This window comes from Hyla sarda, chromosome 5, assembly GCF_029499605.1.
Source record: "Hyla sarda isolate aHylSar1 chromosome 5, aHylSar1.hap1, whole genome shotgun sequence".
In the NCBI taxonomy this organism is placed as follows: Eukaryota; Metazoa; Chordata; class Amphibia; order Anura; family Hylidae; genus Hyla; species Hyla sarda.
The window spans coordinates 116,272,842-116,292,459 of record NC_079193.1 but is presented as its reverse complement, the minus strand read 5'-3'; the positions used below and the strand labels follow the sequence as shown (position 1 = coordinate 116,292,459).

Below are 19,618 nucleotides of genomic sequence, written 5' to 3'. Positions count from 1 at the left end.
TACATTGAGAATTTTTAATATTTTTAAGTCTCCTATTTAGTGTCAGTATTCTTGTTTTTGAGGACATTATCCCAGGTTATATTGTTAAGGGCTTCTCTGAGTTGATCAAACTTTTCCATCCTAAAGTTTATTGTTTCGGTGGCCCCTCGAGAGATTTCCTTATTGCAGAAGAAGTTATAATGTATTATATTATGATCACTATTTCCTAGGTATCCTTCTACCTGCACATTAGTTACTCTGTCAGATCTGTTGGTTAATATTTAGTCTAGAAGGGCTCCCCCTTTGGCCGCGCCCCGCACCATTTGGGACAGATAATTATCTGTAGCTATAGTCAGAAACCTGTTTTCTTTGAGATTCACATGTCTGTCTCCTAGTTTAGGATAAAGTCCCCCATTATCACCTCATTTTGACTTGCTACCTTGTTTATTTGCCTCAGTAATTGATCTTCTGCCTCTTCTATTATAATTGGTTGCTTATAGCAAACCCCCATCAGAATTTATTTATTTTTATCTCCATATAATTCTACCCATAATGCCTCCACAATATTGTCCTCCTGCAGTGCGGCCTTCAGGCTGGACTTTACATAAAGGAAAACTCCTCCCCCTTTGCTTTTTGTCCGATCTTTCCTGAATAGACTATAACCCTGTATGTTCACAGCTATCGCCCAACCAAGTCTCTGTTATACCCACTATGTCATAATTCTCCTCAGACATTATCAACTCCAGTTTGTCAGTTTTATTGGTCAGACTTCTTGCATTAGTCAACATGCACTTCAATGGTGTCTTTTTTTTTTCTTATGAAGCCTATCCCTATTAACTATTCTAACCCTTCCCCCCCCCCCACTCCACCCACAGTGCGATTAACTATCCCCAGCTCTCTATCTACACTGTCTTCCCCCCTCTATATTGTAGTTTCCCTCCTTCCAGTCCCTAGTTTAGACATTCCTCCACCCTTCTGGCCATCTTCTCCCCGAGAACAGCAGCACCCTCCACATTGAGGTGCAGCCCATCCCTGCGGTAGAGCCGGTATCCAACAGAGAAGTCGGCCCAGGTCTCTATGAACCCAAACCCCTCTTTCCTACACCAGCTTCTGGTGTGGCTCATGGTACTAGTAATATTTCAGAAAATATTACCTTGGCTGTGTTTTGTTGCAGTACTGCTAGCTCTGAAATGGCGTCCCCCTCATCTGCCAACCAGTCAAACTTGTTGGGGTGTGCCAGTTTAGGACTAGCCTCCCTGACACTTTTCCCTCTACCCTGTTTTCTAACTATAACCCAGCTAGCTACCTGACTGTCCTCCATCCCACTATCTTCACCCACCTCTACCCCAGAGAGTGCTTGCTCAGTTGTCAGTGCGCCTTAGTGTTGCCAGTTGCTCCTCTACAACTCACACAGCAATATGCACCCTCGAACTGTTGTTCAAGAAATGCATACATCGTGCAAGATGTACAATGGACTGCATTCCCAAACATGGAAGTCATCTTAGGTTTGGAGATTGCAAAAATAAGTCCCCCTGATTTTATACTTGCACCCACTTGTATACTTTCACACACTCGCCAGATCAGTCAATCGCTTAGTGTATTTGCTTTTAAAGTTACCAAATACCACCTCTCTCTTGTACTGTCTGGTAGCGAATGCAAAGGGGTGCATTAGATGTAGCCATATTATATTCAAATAACCCACAAGAAAGACCAGTCCAATTTTTTTTTTTTTTTTTATACAGGAAATTTTTTATTCATATGATGTAGGCTTTATAAATGATTTCATAATATTCCTCCAGGGCACATTGGAACCTTTTTTATTTATTTATTTATTTTAAATAATGACTAGGTATTAAAGTTTACAGAAATGGTCAGTAAAGAAAAAAAAATTCTTTTTGGCTCTGGAGTTGTACATTAATCCCTTTAGGACATAGCCGATTTCAGCCTTAAAGGAAAACCGTCAGCCTGTTCACCCACACTAAACCCAATACACTGGGTTATAATGTGGGTGAACAGGAGTCCAACAAGGGGTCACTTACCTAAATATGTTCAGTAGATCCTGAGATATGTCCCCTAGAAGATCCCCTGCTAAATTCAGTGAATCGCGAACAGGGGATGGGGTTCCACCCACTCAATTTACATGTTCATTGTGTGTGACTCCAAAACGCTAGGATATAGGATGGAGGAGCTCAGCCCACTCAATTTACATATTCATTTTGTAACTCCACTTAACTAGGACATGGACATGGAGACAATGAATATGTAAATTGAGTGGAAGGAGCCTTATTGTCAAATCTGACCTCTGTTACTTTATGCATTAATAACTCTGAGACTCTTTTACTTATGAATTGGATTCTGAGACAGTTTTTTCGTGACATATTTTTATTTAAGATAGTGGTAATTTTTGTCGGTAATTGCATCATGTATTTGTGAAAAATTACTTAGAAAAATTTGCATTTTTCTAAATTAAAAATGTTCTGCTTGTAAGGAAATTAGACATGCCAAAAAATATATTGATTCATGTATACAATATGTCTCCTTTATGTTGTCATCATAAAGTTGACTTGTTTTTACTTTTTGAAGACTATAGAGGGCTTCAAAGTTTAGCAGCAATTTTCAAATTTTTCACGAAAATGTCAAAATCTGATTTTTTTCAGGGACCAGTTCAGTTTTAAATGGGTTTGAGGGGCCTTTTTAGAAATCCACCATAAATTACCCCATTATAAAACTGCATCCCTTGAAGTATTCAAAATGATATTCAGGAAGTTTGTTTACCCTTTAGGCGTTTCACAGGAATAGCAGCAAAGTAGAAGTGAAAAGTCAAAATCTTCAATTTTTACATGTTGTAGCCCCAATTTTATCATTTTCACAAAGGGTAAAAAGAGAAAAAGGCCCACAAAATTTGTAACCCAGCTTCTCCCGAATACTGTCAAGGCGTCCTACAAAGCTCAGAAGGGAAGGAGTGTCATTTGACTTTTGGAGATTTAGCTGTAATCGTTTTTTGGGGCCATTTCCTATTTATAAAGCCCCAATGTTGCCCAAACAGTGGAACACCCCCCCCCCCACCCCCCCTCACTTGACACCATTTTGGAAACAATACGCCTCAAGGAATGTAAGCGGTGCAGTGAGTATTTGGACACCACAGGTTGGGGTGTGTGGGACCCGAACCGACATCACCTCGAAAATGACCTGAAGGACTGAGCACCAAAAAGCGGTGAATCTGGGGCAACTCCACCAAACGTGTCATCGTACCCTCGGATAGTCCACAACTCCCGGGCTTGATACAGACGGATACCAGCGGTGAAGGGCTACCAATACTCAATACCATTGAGAGAGATTTTGTAGCTCGTCTCAGGCTTTTGTGGCAGTTACTGCCTTGTGAGTCAAGAATTAGCCCATTGATCAGGAGAAAAATTGTTGCCCAACTCAGACTTCCACGCACTCCAACCCCGAAAGTAACAGCAAGCCATACATGATGGAAATGGAATGCCGGGGGCCCTAGAAGGCCATGCAGAGGTGTTCACATGGTGTTAAACTACAAAGTAGATTGAGGCTGTTGGAAAGGGTAGAATAAAAATGACATAGCTGGAGGTATGCAAAAAGGGCACACCTGGAGGACAGGCGGTCACTCGAGAGCATTGAAAGGCTTAAAGGGGTACTCTGATAAAAAAAAAAATAAAAATGTACATTTTTTTTTGATCAGCTGGTGCCAGAAAGTTAAAAGAAAACTGTCACATGAAAACTGTCACGCTGATTTCTATGAGCCCTACCTTGCCCAGATCTGCCCGGCCACTCGCCCGCAATCGTAGTTTTATTATATGTGGAAATCTTGCTGTAACTGGCACGGACGGGGCTTCTGCAACTTAACTGGCACTGACGTCAGCGCCGCTAATGAATATTCATCCCCCCTCCCTTCAGTTAGGATCGGCGAAGAGAGGGAGAGCTGGAGGGAGGGGGGATGAATATTCATAAGCGGCGCTGACGTCAATGCCAGTTAAGCTGCAGTTGACCTCAAATGTACATGGTGCACACTAACTCCTGAGCCATGTTGAGCACCCGCAGATGGCTTCACACCCACATAAGGGGTATTTCTGAACTCAGTAGAAATTGCACTATTAATTTTAGGGGGGCTTTTACTCCTTTTTACCTCTTGTGTAAACGAAAAACCCAGCATGTTAGTGTAAAAACTAACAACATGCTGGTGCAACCCCAGTTTTTTCTTTTTCAAAAGTGGTAAAAGAAGAAAACATTTGTAACAGAATTTCTCTCAACTACAGAGATACCCCATATCTGTCCCTAAACTGTTACCTTGAAATATGACGGAGCCCCGGAGTAAGAGAACACCATGTGCATTTAAGGCCTAAATTAATGATATGCACAGGGGTGGCTGAGGCTGGCTGAGATGTTCGGACAGTGGAATGTCCGCACAGAAAATTTCTGTGTAGACATTCCACCGACAGCAGAGCGCCGGCAGAACATGCCGGCACTATGACTGCCCGGAAGTGCGCCATCTCATAGACAGCAATGCGTTTCCGTACGGACTCCACAGAAAGAATAGACATGTCTTTTCTTACTGCAAACTCTGGAATTGGGATTTCCGCGACTGAAACGCTGCCGTATGAGCAAACAAACATCGGGGTGTTGGGCTGCAAAAGTTTGTCTGAGCCTCCATCAAATTGACTAAGTCCTCACCAAAAAAAACAAAAAATGTAAAGTCCATTTCAGTGAGGACTAAGGGGGCAATTTGGATTCCTGGGCGGCCAGCAAACCTAGAAATCAGTGGCTATGTGTCGGAGGGAAGCGCATGGCTTAGGCCTCCTCCACGGAAACCAGCCTTTGGGGCATTTATATTTTATAGTTATCCAACATATGGATGGCCACAGTTTAGAGACCACTACACCGTGGTCTCAAAACTGTGGTCCTCCAGATGTTGCAGAACTATAACTCCCGGCATGCCCAGACAACGAACTGCAGTCTGGGCATGCTGGGCGTTGTAGTTTGATAACTAAAGGGCCAAAGCTTGAAGATTGCTCACTAACGATCTCCTTCATCGCTGTCGCTGGACCTTCCCATTGCCCACATGCACGCTTCATCGGACGCACACCCGCCGCTTGGAAGCACCCGCCCCTGGACCAATCAGAGACCTAAAGGACCACATCTGATTGGTCCCTGGTCCTGAAGGAGGACTTGTCTGTGCCGGAGACTGCCAGAGCAGGTAAGTTTAACCCGCATTATGCTTTGGGGGGGTCATTTAACTGAATGCCATATAAATATATATATATATATATATATATATATATATATATATATATATATATACAGCAGGATGCGCAAACCTGCTGCATCACCCGCCGTATATATATACGGCATTCTGTGTGAAGGGGTTAAGGAAGAAAAAATGTATACAAAAATGATTATAAAAATTGCACCCTCCAAAGTATTCAAAATGACATTCCGTAAGTGTTTTAACCCTTTAGGTGTTTCACAGGAATAGCAGCAAAGTGAAGGAGAAAATTCACAATCTTCATTTTTTACACTCGCATGTTCTTCTAGACCCAATTTTTGAATTTTTGCAAGGGGTAAAAAGGAGAAAATTTTTACTGGTATTTGAAACCCAATTTCTCTCGAATAAGCACATACCTCATATGTCTATGTTAATTGTTCGGCGGGCGCAGTAGAGGGCTCAGAAGGGAAGGAGTGACAAATGGTTTTTGGGGGGCATGTCACCTTTAGGAAGCCCCTTTGGTGCCAGAACAGCAAAAAAAAAAACACATGGCATACCATTTTGGAAACTAGACCCCTTGGGGAACGTAACAAGGGTTAAAGTGAACCTTAATACCCCACAGGTGTTTCACGACTTTTGCATATGTAAAAAAAAAAAAAAAAATTACCTAAAATGCTTGATTTCCCAAAAATTTTACATTTTTAAAAAAGGTAATAGCAGAAAATACCCCCCAAAATTTGTAACACAATTTCTCCCGAGTACGGCGATACCCCATATGTGACCCTAAACTTTTGCCTTGAAATACGACAGGGCTCCAAAGTGAGAGCGCCATGCACATTTGAGGCCTAAATTAGGGACTTGCATAGGGGTGGAGATAGGGGTATTCTACGCCAGTGATTCCCAAACAGGGTGCCTCCAGCTGTTGTAAAACTCCCAGCATGCCTGGACAGTCAGTGGCTGTCTGGCAATACTGGGAGTAGTTGTTTTGCAACAGCTGGAGGCTCAGTTTTGGAAACAGTGGCGTACCAGGCGTTTTTCATTCTTATTGGGGAGGGGAAGGGTGCTGTGTAGGGGTATGTGTATATGTAGTGTTTTTACTTTTTTTTTTTATTTTGTGTTAGTTTAGTGTTTTTAGGGTACAGTCACATGGGCGGGGGTTCACAGTAGTTTCTCGCTGTCAGTTTGAGCTGCGGCAGAAAATTTGCCGCAGCTCAAACTTGCAGCCGGATACTTACTGTAAACCTCCGCCCATGTGAGTGTACCCTGTACATTCACATTGGGGGGGGGGGGGTAACATCCAGCTGTTGCAAAACTACAACTCCCAGCATGTACGGTCTATCAGTGCATGCTGGGAGTTGTAGTTTTGCAACAGCTGGAGGCATACTGCTTTGGCTGGGAATGCTGGGGATTGTAGCTATGCAACAGCTTGAGACTCACTGGTTTGCTACTTAACTCAGTGTTTCACAACCAGTGTGCCTCAAGCTGTTGCAAAACTACAACTCCCAGCATGTCCGGTGCATGCTGGGAGTTGTAGTTTGCAACGGCTGGAGGCACACCGGTCGTGAAACACTGAGTTAAGTAAAAAAAAATAAACTCTGTGTTTCACAACCAGTGTGCCTTCAGCTGTTGCAAAACTACAACTCTCAGCAGTCACCGACAGGCAACGGGCATGCTGGGAGTTGTAGTTATGCAACCAGCAGATGCACCACTACAACTCCCAGCATGCACTTTAGCCGATTGTGCAAGCTGGGAGTTGTAGTTATACAACAGCTGAAGGTATACTTTTCCATAGAAAAAATGTGCCTCCAGCTGTTGCAAAACTATAAGTCCCAGCATGCCCATAAGGGTATGCTGGGAGTTGTGGTGATCTGCATCCTGCTGTTGCATAACTACAGCTCCCAGCATGCCGACTGACCGGTAAACCGGCCGACGAATCAGGGCGATTGTGAGGTGGCACCGGTGCCACCTCTTCCCTCGATCAGCCAGTAATTCCGGGTCACCGGGTCACTGGAGACCCGATTGATCCGGAATCCGCCGCAGATCGCTGGGCTGAATTGTGCAGCGATCTGCAGCCATCGCCGACATGGGGGGGGTCATCATGACCCCTCTGGGCGATATGCCGCGATGCCTGCTGAACGATTTCAGCAGGCACCAGCTCCGCTCCAGATGGCTGCGGGGGGGGGGGGGCCAGGAAAATGCATGACGTTCTCATACATCATGTGTCCTTAAGGACTCGGAAATGGAGACGTATGAGAACGTCATGTGTCCTTAAGGGGTTAAATAAAAAAATCTAGCCTTAGAATTTTGTGCAGAGTAAAGCCTTTCTACTGTAAATCCCATCCTTTACAGCCATGTTCATAGTTAAAGGGGTTATACAGGAATTAAAAAATAGAATAGCTTCTTTCAAAAGCCACTCCCTGTCTGTCTCCAGGTTGGGTGTGGTATTACAACTTGGTTCCATTCACTTCAATGGAACTGAGCTGCAGAAACGCACCCAACCTGGAGACAGATGGGGAGTGTTTTTTTTGTTTGTTTGTTTTTTAAAAGAAACTGGCTTTTTTTATTATTTTTTTTATTATTACCTAGAACGGTGCTAGAAAAAGTAGTCCTGCTGATCGCATTTTGCTCCCTGTACTTGTAATTTCAGTAGTTAAAGAGAATCTGCAAAGTGTTATTCACATCTTTAGATCTGGTCCTTATTTGGAAATATTTCTATGTTTATAGTTCTATTTTATTTTTATTTTTTTTAATATTCCTTGTTTTTGTTTTCAGCTTTCAGGAGGTTGTGAATTGACTGTAGTCATACATGATTTTACTGCTTGCAACACTAATGAATTGACCGTGCGACGGGGACAGACTGTAGAGATTCTTGAAAGACAGCAAGATAGACCTGACTGGTGCTTAGTCAGGACAACTGACAGATCACCAGCATCAGAAGGCTTAGTTCCTTGTAGTTCTCTTTGCATTGCGCATTCAAGAAGTAGCATGGAAATGGAAGGAATATTTAATCATAAAGGTAAGTGGTTCATAGTTGGCATACTCATTTGTGTCTGGAGTGCAAAAATGTGTTAGCTTCATGTGTATTAGACTAAGTATATATATATATATATATATATATATATATATATATATATATATAGTTGATAAATTAAAAGGGAATCTGTCATCAGCATCACTTGCGCTAATCTATTGGTATAGACTTGCAGTGTGAGTGACGGTGATGACAATAGTTCTTACCATTTGCTGATCTCCTTTCTTCCAATGTTCCTCTTTATCTGATTACACAAATGAAGCAGCTTAGTGCATGTTCCCAAACCCTGAGTGCACTGTTATGTCCGGCATGGATCTTCATAGTAAACGCCATCCTTCTCTGTGCTGATCCTTCTTCCCTATGAAATCTCTCTCAAGCGTGAAGTTTCTATGCTTGCAAGAGAGAGTTCACAGAGGAGGAGGGCATTTACTATGAAGATCCAGGACACACCTCGTGATGCACTCCCATGCACCAAGCTGCTTCATTTGCATAATCTAAAAAAGGGAGTAACTGAGGCACAGATCAGCAAACAGTAAGTACCATTGTTATCAGCATGATGCTGATGACATATTTCCTTTAAAGAGTACCTCTCATGATGTTGTTACATTTTATAATCCTTCCAGTTCACTGCCGTTATCATGATAAACCACCCCCTGCCTTTATTTTTATTATTTGTTGGTTCTCTACCTTGATATTGCTCTTTATTTTCTGCTCGGTTTCACAGACTGGGAAGGGGCGTTCCCCAGCAGGATTGACATCATCTGAAGCCATACAGGGGAGAACTTCCTCCCTCACTCTGCTACACACAGCCCAGAGCAGTTCAGCATGTGAGCTATAATTTCTCTAAATAAGCACACCTATTATAAATAATTCCTGATACAATGCCAGTTGGGTGACATAGAAGCCCCACGCGTTGAGTGGTTACCCACCCAGAAATGAGTATTTGTGTTGGATTCTGCACCTCCATTTGTGTCTGGCCTATCCTGCTACTTGAATCATTGCTCAGTTGATGAGCCATTGATTATTGTTAAAGGGTTTATCCAGGAAAAACCTTTTTTTATATATCAACTCAAGAAAGTTAAACAGATTTGTAAATTACTTCTATTAAAAAAATCTTAATCCTTTCAGTACTTCTGAGCTTCTGAAGTTAAAGGGGTACTCCAGTGGAAAAACATTTTTTTTTTCTTTTTTAAATTAACTGGTGCCAGAAAGTTAAACATATTTGTAAATGACTTCTATTAAAACAATCTTAATCCTTCCAGTACTTATTAGCTGCTGAATGCTACAGAGGAAATTCCTTTCTTTTTGGAAGACTGATGACATCACAACCACAGGGCTCTCTGCTGACACCTCTGTCCATTTTAGCAACTGTGCATAGCAGATGTATGCTAAGGGCAGCATGGTGGCTTAGTGGTTAGCACTGCTGCCTTGCAGTGCTGGGGCCTTGGGTTCAAATCCCACTAAGGACAACAATAAATAAAGACTTATTATTATTATTATTATTATAATAACGTCAGCAGAGAGCAGTGTGTTCGTGATGTCATCAGAGAGCATTCCAAAAAAAATAAATTTCCTCTGTAGTATTCAGCAGCTAATAAATACAGGAAGGATTAAGATTTTTTTATAGAAGTAATTTACAAATATGTTTAACTTTCTGGCACCAGTTGATTTAAAAAAGAAAAGAAAAAAATTTGTTTTTCCACCAGAGTACCCCTTTAAGGTTGTTCTTTTCTGTCTAAGTGCTCTCTGATTACACATGTCTCGGGAACCGCCCAGTTTAGAAGAAAATCCCCATAGCAAACCTCTTCTAAACTGGGCGGTTCCCGAGACACGTGTCATCAGAGATCAATTAGACAGAAAAGAACAACCTTAACTTCAGAAGCTCATAAGTACTGAAAGGATTAAGATTTTTTAATAGAAGTAATTTACAAATCTGTTTAACTTTCTGGAGCCAGTTGATATATAAAAAAGTTTTTTTCCTGGATAACCCCTTTAACATGTATTCCTCATATGTCTTAGAGGGGGCGGTTTATTTATATCTGGTCATTGCTCTTCAGGGAAGGGGAATACACACATTCACTTGAATTATATTCATTGTATTGTATCCCGCTTTGAGCTGCAATATTATCATTGTTGATTATACAGTACTAGTGGTCGTGCATCCTTTAATTGTACCTGGGACAGTGTGGGTGTCAACTGGAGGGTGTGGTATTATGTCCCCCCTCCGTCACGAAGGGTTGCCCAGTTTGTTTGGGCTTTTTAAGTGTTTTTATATTATGTCTGTCATTTCTGTACTAATTACATGTGCAATAAAGGAATTTGTTAATTTGTACTAACGCATTGTATCAGGAATGATATTATAATAGGTGTGCTTATTTAGAGAAGTGTGTAGCTTTTCTTCTGTGGTATATTATATGTTCTTTTCATGTTTCCATTAGCACCCATTATGATTTTGTGAACAGATACAAAGTTGAGCCCCCTTATTCTTTCTTTCTTTGTTCAGATGAGCTAAAATTGGCTAAGGCTGCACACACCCCTCTCAGCACTCCAGACTGCATTTCCTGATTTTGGACTTCTGCCAGGCCAGCAGGAGTCCAAAGTCTATGCAAGAGATGGGAAAAATGTGCTGTGGACAAGTAGGGAGACACCTAGTGGCAGCTTTTTTAAACACAAATAAAACATAGAAAACGTTGTTTTTTTTTAAACAAAATATAGTACAGATTTTTTATTTACCATAAGGAGTGCAATAGCAATAATTAGTTTTAATGTGAGTGCCCATTTAAGTACCTAGGTATACAAACTGCCAAACTTTCTTTCCAGGCATAATTCCCACAATATTTTATCTCGCTTTCATTAAAACTCCTTTTTATATGGGGAAATAACTGTTCTTAACAACAGCAGGACAAGTCAACATAAGTGACTGGAATCTGTCAGCTGCAATTGATGTTCCAAACTGCTGTCATTGTTGCATATCTACTAGGGCAAGAAGATACATGGTACCTTTTTATATCTTTGTGCTTCTATAATGTAGAAAAATGCTTTTATTCTCTGTGGCCAAGTGTCACAGGTGTTCTCCCTCCCATCCCTATTCATGCTTGATTGACAGTCAGCCTGAAGCTGGGCCCTGTGTTCAAATCTTGCACCTGAGCACAGTGCAAAAACATTTGGATTTGGAAACTGGGATTGGTTCTGGCAGCTGAGCCCTGTTTGTCAGGTGAGACATTAGAACATGAAAAGGAGTTGGTTTCGGTGAGAGCTGGAAATTTTCACAGGCATAGCAGGGGGATGAGATTGACACAATTGCCCTGATTCACTAAGAGTGGAGTGTAGGTTTCTCTGCGGGTATTTACTAAGGTTTCCCTACATTTTGCACTTTTTTTGCTTTGTTTAAACATGCTCTGATCTGTAGGGTTTTCCTCAGCTCAAATCCACCACATTTTCTGTGGAAACCTTAGTAAGTATGTTGGGTTTTTGTGAAAATGTTGGGAACACTGCCCTTTCCCTGACCGACATGCCCCTTTTTTGTGTTTTCTCAGTAAAATGGAGAGTTGGTCGGGTTTTACATTTCTGGCACAATGAGACAGAATCCTGGCACAAAGATTCTGGCGCACAACCCGACCAAACAAGTCGGGTTTACAATAGTAAATCAAAGCCATTGTGTGAGACATGATGATGACAAATACCCTAGCTATAACCTGCCAACTGCATGTCTGACTAGTAGTCCCCCCTCTGCTACCTGCTTAGCCCCTTAAGGACCCAGACAATTTTCAATGTAGGACCCGGCCATTTTTTGCACATCTGACCACTTTCACTTTAAGCATTAATACCTCTGGGATGCTTTTACCTTTCATTCTGATTCCGAAATAGTTTTTTCATGACATCTTCTACTTTATGTTAGTGGTAAAATTTTGTCGATACCTGCATCATTTCTTGGTGAAAAATTCCAAAATTAGATGGAAAAATTTAAAATTTAGCAATTTATTTTTTTACTTTGGAGCTCTCTGCTAATAAGGAAAAAGAATATTCCAAATAAATTATATATTGATTCACATATACAATATGTCTACTTTATGTTTGAATCATAAAGTTGACATGTTTTTACTTTTGGAAGACATCAGAGGGCTTCTAAGTATAGCAGCAATTTTCCAATTTTTCTCAAAATTTTCAAAATAACATTTTTTAGGGACCAGTTCAGTTTGGAAGTGGATTTTAAGGGCTTTCATATTAGAAATACATCATAAATGACCCCATTATAAAAACTACACCCCTGAAAGTATTCAAAATGACATTCAAAAGGTTTGTTAACCCTTTAGGTGTTTCACAGGAATAGCAAATTGAAGGAGAAAATTCAAAATCTTCATTTTTTTACACTGGCATGTTCTTGTAGACCCAGTTATTGAATTTTTACAAGGGGTAAAAGGAGAGAAATCTTCCTAAAATGTATAACACAATTTCTCTCGAGTAAGAAAATACCTCATATGTGTATGTCAAGTGTTTGGCGGGTGCACTAGAGGGCTCAGAAAGGAAGGATCGACAGTGGCATTTTGGAGAGCAAGTTTTTCGGAAATGGTTTTTGGGGGGCATGTCCCATTTAGGAAGCCCCTATGGTGCCATGACAGCAAAAAAAAACACATGGCATACTATTTTGGAAACTACACACCTCAAGGCACGTAACAAGGGTTCCAGTGAGCCTTAACACCCCACAGCTCTTTGATGAATTTTCGTTTAAAGTTGGATGTGTAAATTATTTTTTATTTTTTGCAAGGGATAATAGGACGAAATGCCCCCCAAAATTTGTAACCCCATTTCCTCTGAGTATGGAAATACCCCATGTGTGGACATCAAGTGCTCTGCTGGCGAACTACAATGCTCAGGAGAGAAGGAGCGCCATTGAGCTTTTTAAAAGAGAATTCGTTTGGAATGGAAATCGGGGGCCATGTGGTGTTACATACCCCCCTTGGTGACAGAACAGTGGACCCCCCACATGTGACCCCATTTTGGAAATGATACCCCTTACAGAATTTAATAAGGGGTGCAGTGAGCATTTACACCCCACTGGCGTTTGACAGATATTTGGAACAGTGGGCTGTGCAAATGAAAAATACAATTTTTCATTTTCACTGATCACTGTTCCAAAAATCTGTCAGACACCTGTGGGGCATAAATGCTCACTGTACCCCTTATTACATTACGTGAGGGGTGTAGTTTCCAAAATGGGGTCACATGGGGGGGTATGTTCTTACTCAGAAGAAATGGGGTTACAAATTTTGGGGGGCTTTTTTCCTATTTTCCCTTGTGAAAATGAAAAATTTAGGGTAACACCAGCATTTTAGTGAAAAAAAATAATTTTTTTCATTTTCCCATCCAACTTTGATGAAAATTCGTCAAACACCTGTGGGGTGTTAAGGCTCACTATACACCTTGTTACATTCCGTGAGGGGTGTAGTATCCAAAATGGGGTCACATTGGTGGGTATTTATTTATTTTTGCTTTTATGTCAGAACCACTGTAAAATCAGCCACCCCTGTGCAAATCACCAATAGGCCTCAAATGTACATAGTACACTCTCACTCCTGAGCCTTGGTGTGCGCCCGCAGAGCATTTTACGTCCACATATGGGGTATTTGCGTACTCAGGAGAAATTGTGTTACACATTTTGGGGGTCTATTTTTTTGCTTTTACCGCTTGTGAAAACAAAAAGTATGGGGCAATACCAGCATGTTAGTGTAAAACATTACATTTTTTTTTATACTAACAGGCTGGTGTAGCCCCCAACTTTTCCTTTTCATAAGGGGTAAAAGGCGAAAAAGCTCCCCAAAAGTTGCAGTGCAATTTCTCCCGAGTACGGAGATACCCCATATGTGGCCCTAAACAGTTTCCTTGAAAAACGACAGTGCTCTGAAGTGAGAGAACACCATGCGCATTTGAGGACTACATAGGGATTGCATAGGGGTGGGCATAGGGGTATTCTACGCCAGTGATTCCCAAACATTGTGCCTCCAGCTGTTGCTAAACTCCCAGCATGCCTGGACAGTCAATGGCTGTCCAGAAATGCTGGGAGTTGTTGTTTTGCAACAGCTGGAGGCTCCGTTTTGGAAACACAGCCATACAATACATTTTTCATTTTTATAGGGGGGGGGGGGCAGTGTAAGGGGGTGTGTGTAGTGTTTATTATGTGTTAGTGTAGTGTAGTGTTTTTAGGGTACATTCGCACTGGCGGGTTACGGTGAGTTTCCCCCTAGGAGTTTGCGCTTCGGCGAAAAATTTTCCGCAGCTCAAACTTCACGCAGGAAACTTACTGTTTTTTTTTTATATATATATTTTTATTCTTTATAACATTATAAAAGTTTACATAAAAAAACTTTTCCATCAAAAAGAAAATGATATCCCCAAACCCACCCAACAATATCCATTAATCAACCTACCCCTTTACTCAACAGCCTGTTTTGGCCTTAATGACCAAGGCCTTTTTTTCAAATCTGACATTTCTCTCTTTATGTGGTAATAACTTTGGAACGCTTTTACTTATCAACCCAATTCCGAGATTGTTTTTTCGTGACATATTGTACTTTACATTAGTGGTAAATTTTGATTGATATATTCAGCGTTTTTTGTAAAAAAAAAAAATGAAAAATTTGGCGAAAAAAATGAAAAATTAGCATTTTTCTAGACTTAACATTTATGCTTGTACCATAAATAGTCATGTCGCACCAAATTAATGATTAATTCACATCTACAATATGTCTACTTTATGTTCCCATCATTTGATAAACATTATTTTACTTTTTTAGAATGTTAGAGGGTTTATAAGTTTAGCAGAAATTTTCCAGATTTTCAAGAAAATTTCAAAATCTGATTTTTCAGGGACCAGTTCAGTTCTGAAGTGGAATTGAGGGGCCTGAATGTTAGATACCGCCATAAATCACCCCATTTTATAACCTGCACCCCTTAAAGTAGTCAGAATGACATTAAAGAAGTTCATTAACCCTTTCGGTGCTTCACAGAAATGAAAGCAAAGTGGAGGCTGAATTTAAAAATTTCATTTTTTTGCAGATTTTTCATTTTTATCCATTATTTTCTGTAACACAATAGGTGTTGACAAAGAAATAAAACTCAAGATTTATTCCCTGAATTCTGACGTTTTTAGAAATATCCCATATGTGGCCTTTGTGTGCTACGTGTCTCTCATGCAGGCCTCAGACATGAAGGAGTGCTATGTGGATTTTGGGGCACCCTTTTAGTTTAGAATATTTTGTTGGCATCATATAAAGTTGCAGAGGCCTTGGGGTGAAAAAATATTTTTGGGAGACAAGTTGACGCTTTTATTGGTACCATTCTGGGGCACATGTGACACTTTGATCGTTTTTTATTTTATTTTTTATGAGGTGATATACATAAAAAAATCTATTCTGCAGTTGTTTTTTATTAAAAGAATTTAGGTCGTTCGTCATGCGGTATAAATGACGTGTTAACTTTACTCTGCAGGTTGATACGGTTTCTATGTTTTTTTTATATTTTAGTTCATTTATAGCATAAAAACGATTTTTGTAAAAAAAATCACGTTTTTAATTTGCAGTATTCTGTGAGCCATAACTTTTTTATTTTTTCACTGACGCAATTGTGTGAGGACTCTTTTTTTGCGGGACATGTTGATGTTTTTGGGGGGACTATTTTTGGGTTTGTGTTGGGGGTGTATTATATATATAATTTATTTTACTATTTTTTTCCATTTTTTTTTTCATTTTATTTTTCACATTTTTTATTGAAATTTTTTTCACATTTTTTTTTCACTTTTTTCATTTCTTTTTCACTTTATTTCACATTTAACTTTTTTTTGTTTTACTGTTATACACAGAATTCAATGGAGTACACATCTGTACTCCATTGAATTTTGCCTATGTCTGTCAGTACCTTAGGTAGAGACTGATCACTCATGTTGCCATGGCAACGGTGGCTACTGTCAGTCCTCCGGTTGCCATGGCAACCATCAGCGCTCTGCTTTCACTTTGCAGAGCGCCGATGGTGACAGTTGGAGCTCCCTCCCTCTGTAATCCTAATAGATGCCGCGGTCACAGTGACCGCAGCGTCTACAGGTTTAACTCAGGATCGGAGCTGCGCTCCGATCCTGAGTGCTGCGGGCGGCCTCCCTCAACGGGGCCCCTCTCACCACCGATCGTTTCACTGAATGAAGCGACGGAGGAGAGGGGGAAGGAGGAAACCGCCGCCAGATCCCTGCTTTCGGTTCGTCTGAACTGACGGACCAATAGCAGCGATCGCCGGCCGGGGACCGCTGCGATTGGTCCCTGGCCAGCTTCAGGGAGGTCCTGCTGTGTAGCACAGCAAGTTTCATAAAACTGTCACAGTGCGCGGCGGCGATGTGACAGGTTATGTCCATCAGGTACATGTACCTGATGTTGCACGAAGTCACCGCTAATCATCAGGTACATGTACCTGATTTTACGTAAACGGGTTAAAATCAATTCTGCTTTAATCTTGCCATTACAATATTCCTTATTTAATTTACTACTTGAGGCCTGCAGTCCTCCCTGCGCCTTCCTCCCTCTCTCCCCCACCTCCCCCCTCCTAACTGTCTTTTGTCGCTTCCCCTACTGTTCACACCCTTTCCACCCCTATGTCATCCCCTATTTCTATTACCTTAGCAACAGGAGCGAATAAATTAAGAAATAAATCAATTAATCAGAAGCACAGATTTGGGGGTACCAGGGAGGTAGGAGGAGAAGAGGAAAAAAAAATAAAAAAAAAATTCCTTCCGACCTCTCCTCCCCCCCTCGAAGCTGTTAATAGGTTATATATACCAAAGGAGAGGAGGCAGCAACTATCCAAAAAGGAGAAAAAAAAAAAAAAAATGTTTGCTTTATTTTATTTCACTATAATAATCTACCAGGATTAAAGGTCTCGGGCTGACTACAGGCCTTCAAGTATTACAATCTTAATTTCAACCTCCTTTATTATTTTTTGCCACACCTTTTGGACTTGCGGACATTTATAGTACATATGCGAGAAATCGAATTCTTCCTCTCCACACTTGGGACAACCATAATGTTTATTCCTATCTATCTTCCCCAATTGCTTGGGGGCGTAATACAATCTCTTATTTATAAAAAATTGTGTCACCCTGTGATTTCTATTACATATCGCTTTTTTACTCCAGTCCCAAATACCTTCCCACTCTGTTTGACTTATTTCTCCTATCTCATTCTCTCATTTCCTTTGACTATTGTGAACCACTCTATCTTCTTGCACCTTCTTCAATTCTCTCTACATTTTAGATGTTATTTTCCTTCTAATTTCTTTCTCCATCACCTCCTTCATTAGTGGTTGTTCCTGTACCTTCAGCCACTCTTTTTCCTTTACTTTACTCACCGCGTGTTTTAATTGAAAATATCTAAACTCCTGATTCTGCGGAATTCCATATTCTCTACATATACTATAAAATGGTCTTAACCCATTTCCTTCTAATATTTGTGCCACAAATCTTACATTGTACCTATACCAAAATACTTTTGTTTGTGTTTTAGTGATTTCTTCAAACTTTTTATTATCAAATATTGGTGTATATTGTGTCGCCTTCCTCTGTGCTATTACACTCTTTATTTTCTCCCATACTTTTTGTGCCAATTGTAATAATGTTGCCCCTGCTCCTTCTCTAATACTTAAAGGGGAACTCCCCTGGAAGGCATATTTTTTTTAAATCAACTGGTGCCAGAAAGTTAAACAGATTTGTAAATTACTTCTATTAAAAAATCTTAATAGTTATATTATTTTTGAATTTCCTTTCTGTCTGACCGCAGTGCTCTCTGCTGACACCTCTGTCCATTTTAGGAACTGTTCGGAGAAGCATAGGTTTGCTATGAGGATTTGCTTCTACTCTGGACTGTTCCTAAAATGGACAGAGGTGTCAGCAGAGAGCACTGTGGTCAGGCAGAAAGGAAATTCAAAAAGAAAAGAACTTCCTGTAGAGCATACAACAGCTGATAAGCACAGGAAGATATTTTAATAGAAGTAATTTACATATGTTTAACTTTCTGGCACCAGTTGATCTAAAAAAACATGTTTTCCAGGGGAGTACCCCTTTAATTGACCTCCTTCTAACCATTCCCATATTCTTACACATTTTTCTCCCCTACTCCTTACTACTCCTCTCAAATAGTCAATTTCTTTCCATCTAATTAGATGGGTTAACTGTGCTGCCCAAAAATAGGTTCTAGAATCCGGAACTGACAGACCTCAATTATTCTCTTCTTTTACTAAATGTTGTAATTTTATCCTTGGTCTTCTCCCCTTCCAGATTAAATCTCTCAACAGAGATTCTATTTGCTTGAATACTCTTTCCCCTAACCAAATTGGACTATTTAATAAAACATATTGCAATTGGGGTAACGTTATCATTTTTATCAAACTAATTCTGTCCGCCATACTTAATGAAAGTCCACACCAAATCTTTTGCAGCAATGGATCTATATTTAATTTTATATAATCTTCTACCTTTTTAGAAATTACAATACCCAAGTAGCGAAAGGATTCATTTTCTTTTAGCACCCTAACCTTACTATGCTTTATTCTCCCTTCTAAAGGAAGCAGCACTGTTTTTTCCCAATTTACTTGTAGTCCTGATATCTTACCAAAGCTTTCCACTTTTGCTATTACTTTATCCAGCATATGATCTGTATTGGAAACGTACATCAGAATGTCATCCGCGAACAACGATATTTTGTCCTCTCTCCCCCTACACCCAAACCCCTCCACCTCTTTCATCTTCCTAATTTTTACTGCAAGTGGTTCTATATATAGGGAGAAGATGTAGGGGGAGAGAGAGGACAGCCCTGTCTTGTTCCTCTGGTAAGGGGAAACCCCTCTGTCTCTTCATCATTCACTAAATGATATTTGTATCCATCTTATAAATCTCTCACCCAAACCAAAACCTTCCAGTACTTTCCATAAATAAGGCCACTCCACCCTGTCAAAAGCCTTGACTGCGTCAAGTGACAGGATGGAGTGGCCCCCCTCACCTCTTGTATATTCGCAAACAATCTCCTAATATTATCTGCCATGCTATACCCTTGCCTAAATCCACACTGATCTTTACCTATTAGACCCGTGGTCACACTGGCCAACCTATTCGCCAATATCTTGGCCAAGATTTTCATATCTGTGTTTAATAGGGAAATTGGCCTGTATAACCCCGGCTCCGCTGCATCTTTTCCTGGCTTCAAAATAAGGATAATTATCACTTTATTCATAGACTCTGTAAGTTGCCCCCTTTAAATATTTCATTAAATAATACTACTAGCCTCGGAATCAATACCTTTCCAAACACTTTATATAACTCAAATGGGAGCCCATCTGGACCTACTGCTTTAGCT

General features: G+C 40.5%; 1 protein-coding gene across 4 annotated transcripts in view; it reads left to right on the top strand.

Moving 5' to 3' along the window:
- The window catches only part of TRIO (trio Rho guanine nucleotide exchange factor), a 748,009-nt gene that overhangs the window by 513,744 nt on the left and 214,647 nt on the right, over positions 1-19,618 (top strand). For all 4 annotated transcript variants that reach the window (XM_056520137.1, XM_056520140.1, XM_056520138.1 and 1 more), the window contains exon 36: positions 7,976-8,219. In XM_056520137.1, coding sequence (XP_056376112.1) covers positions 7,976-8,219 — 244 coding nt within the window. The remainder of the gene's footprint in view (positions 1-7,975; positions 8,220-19,618) is intronic.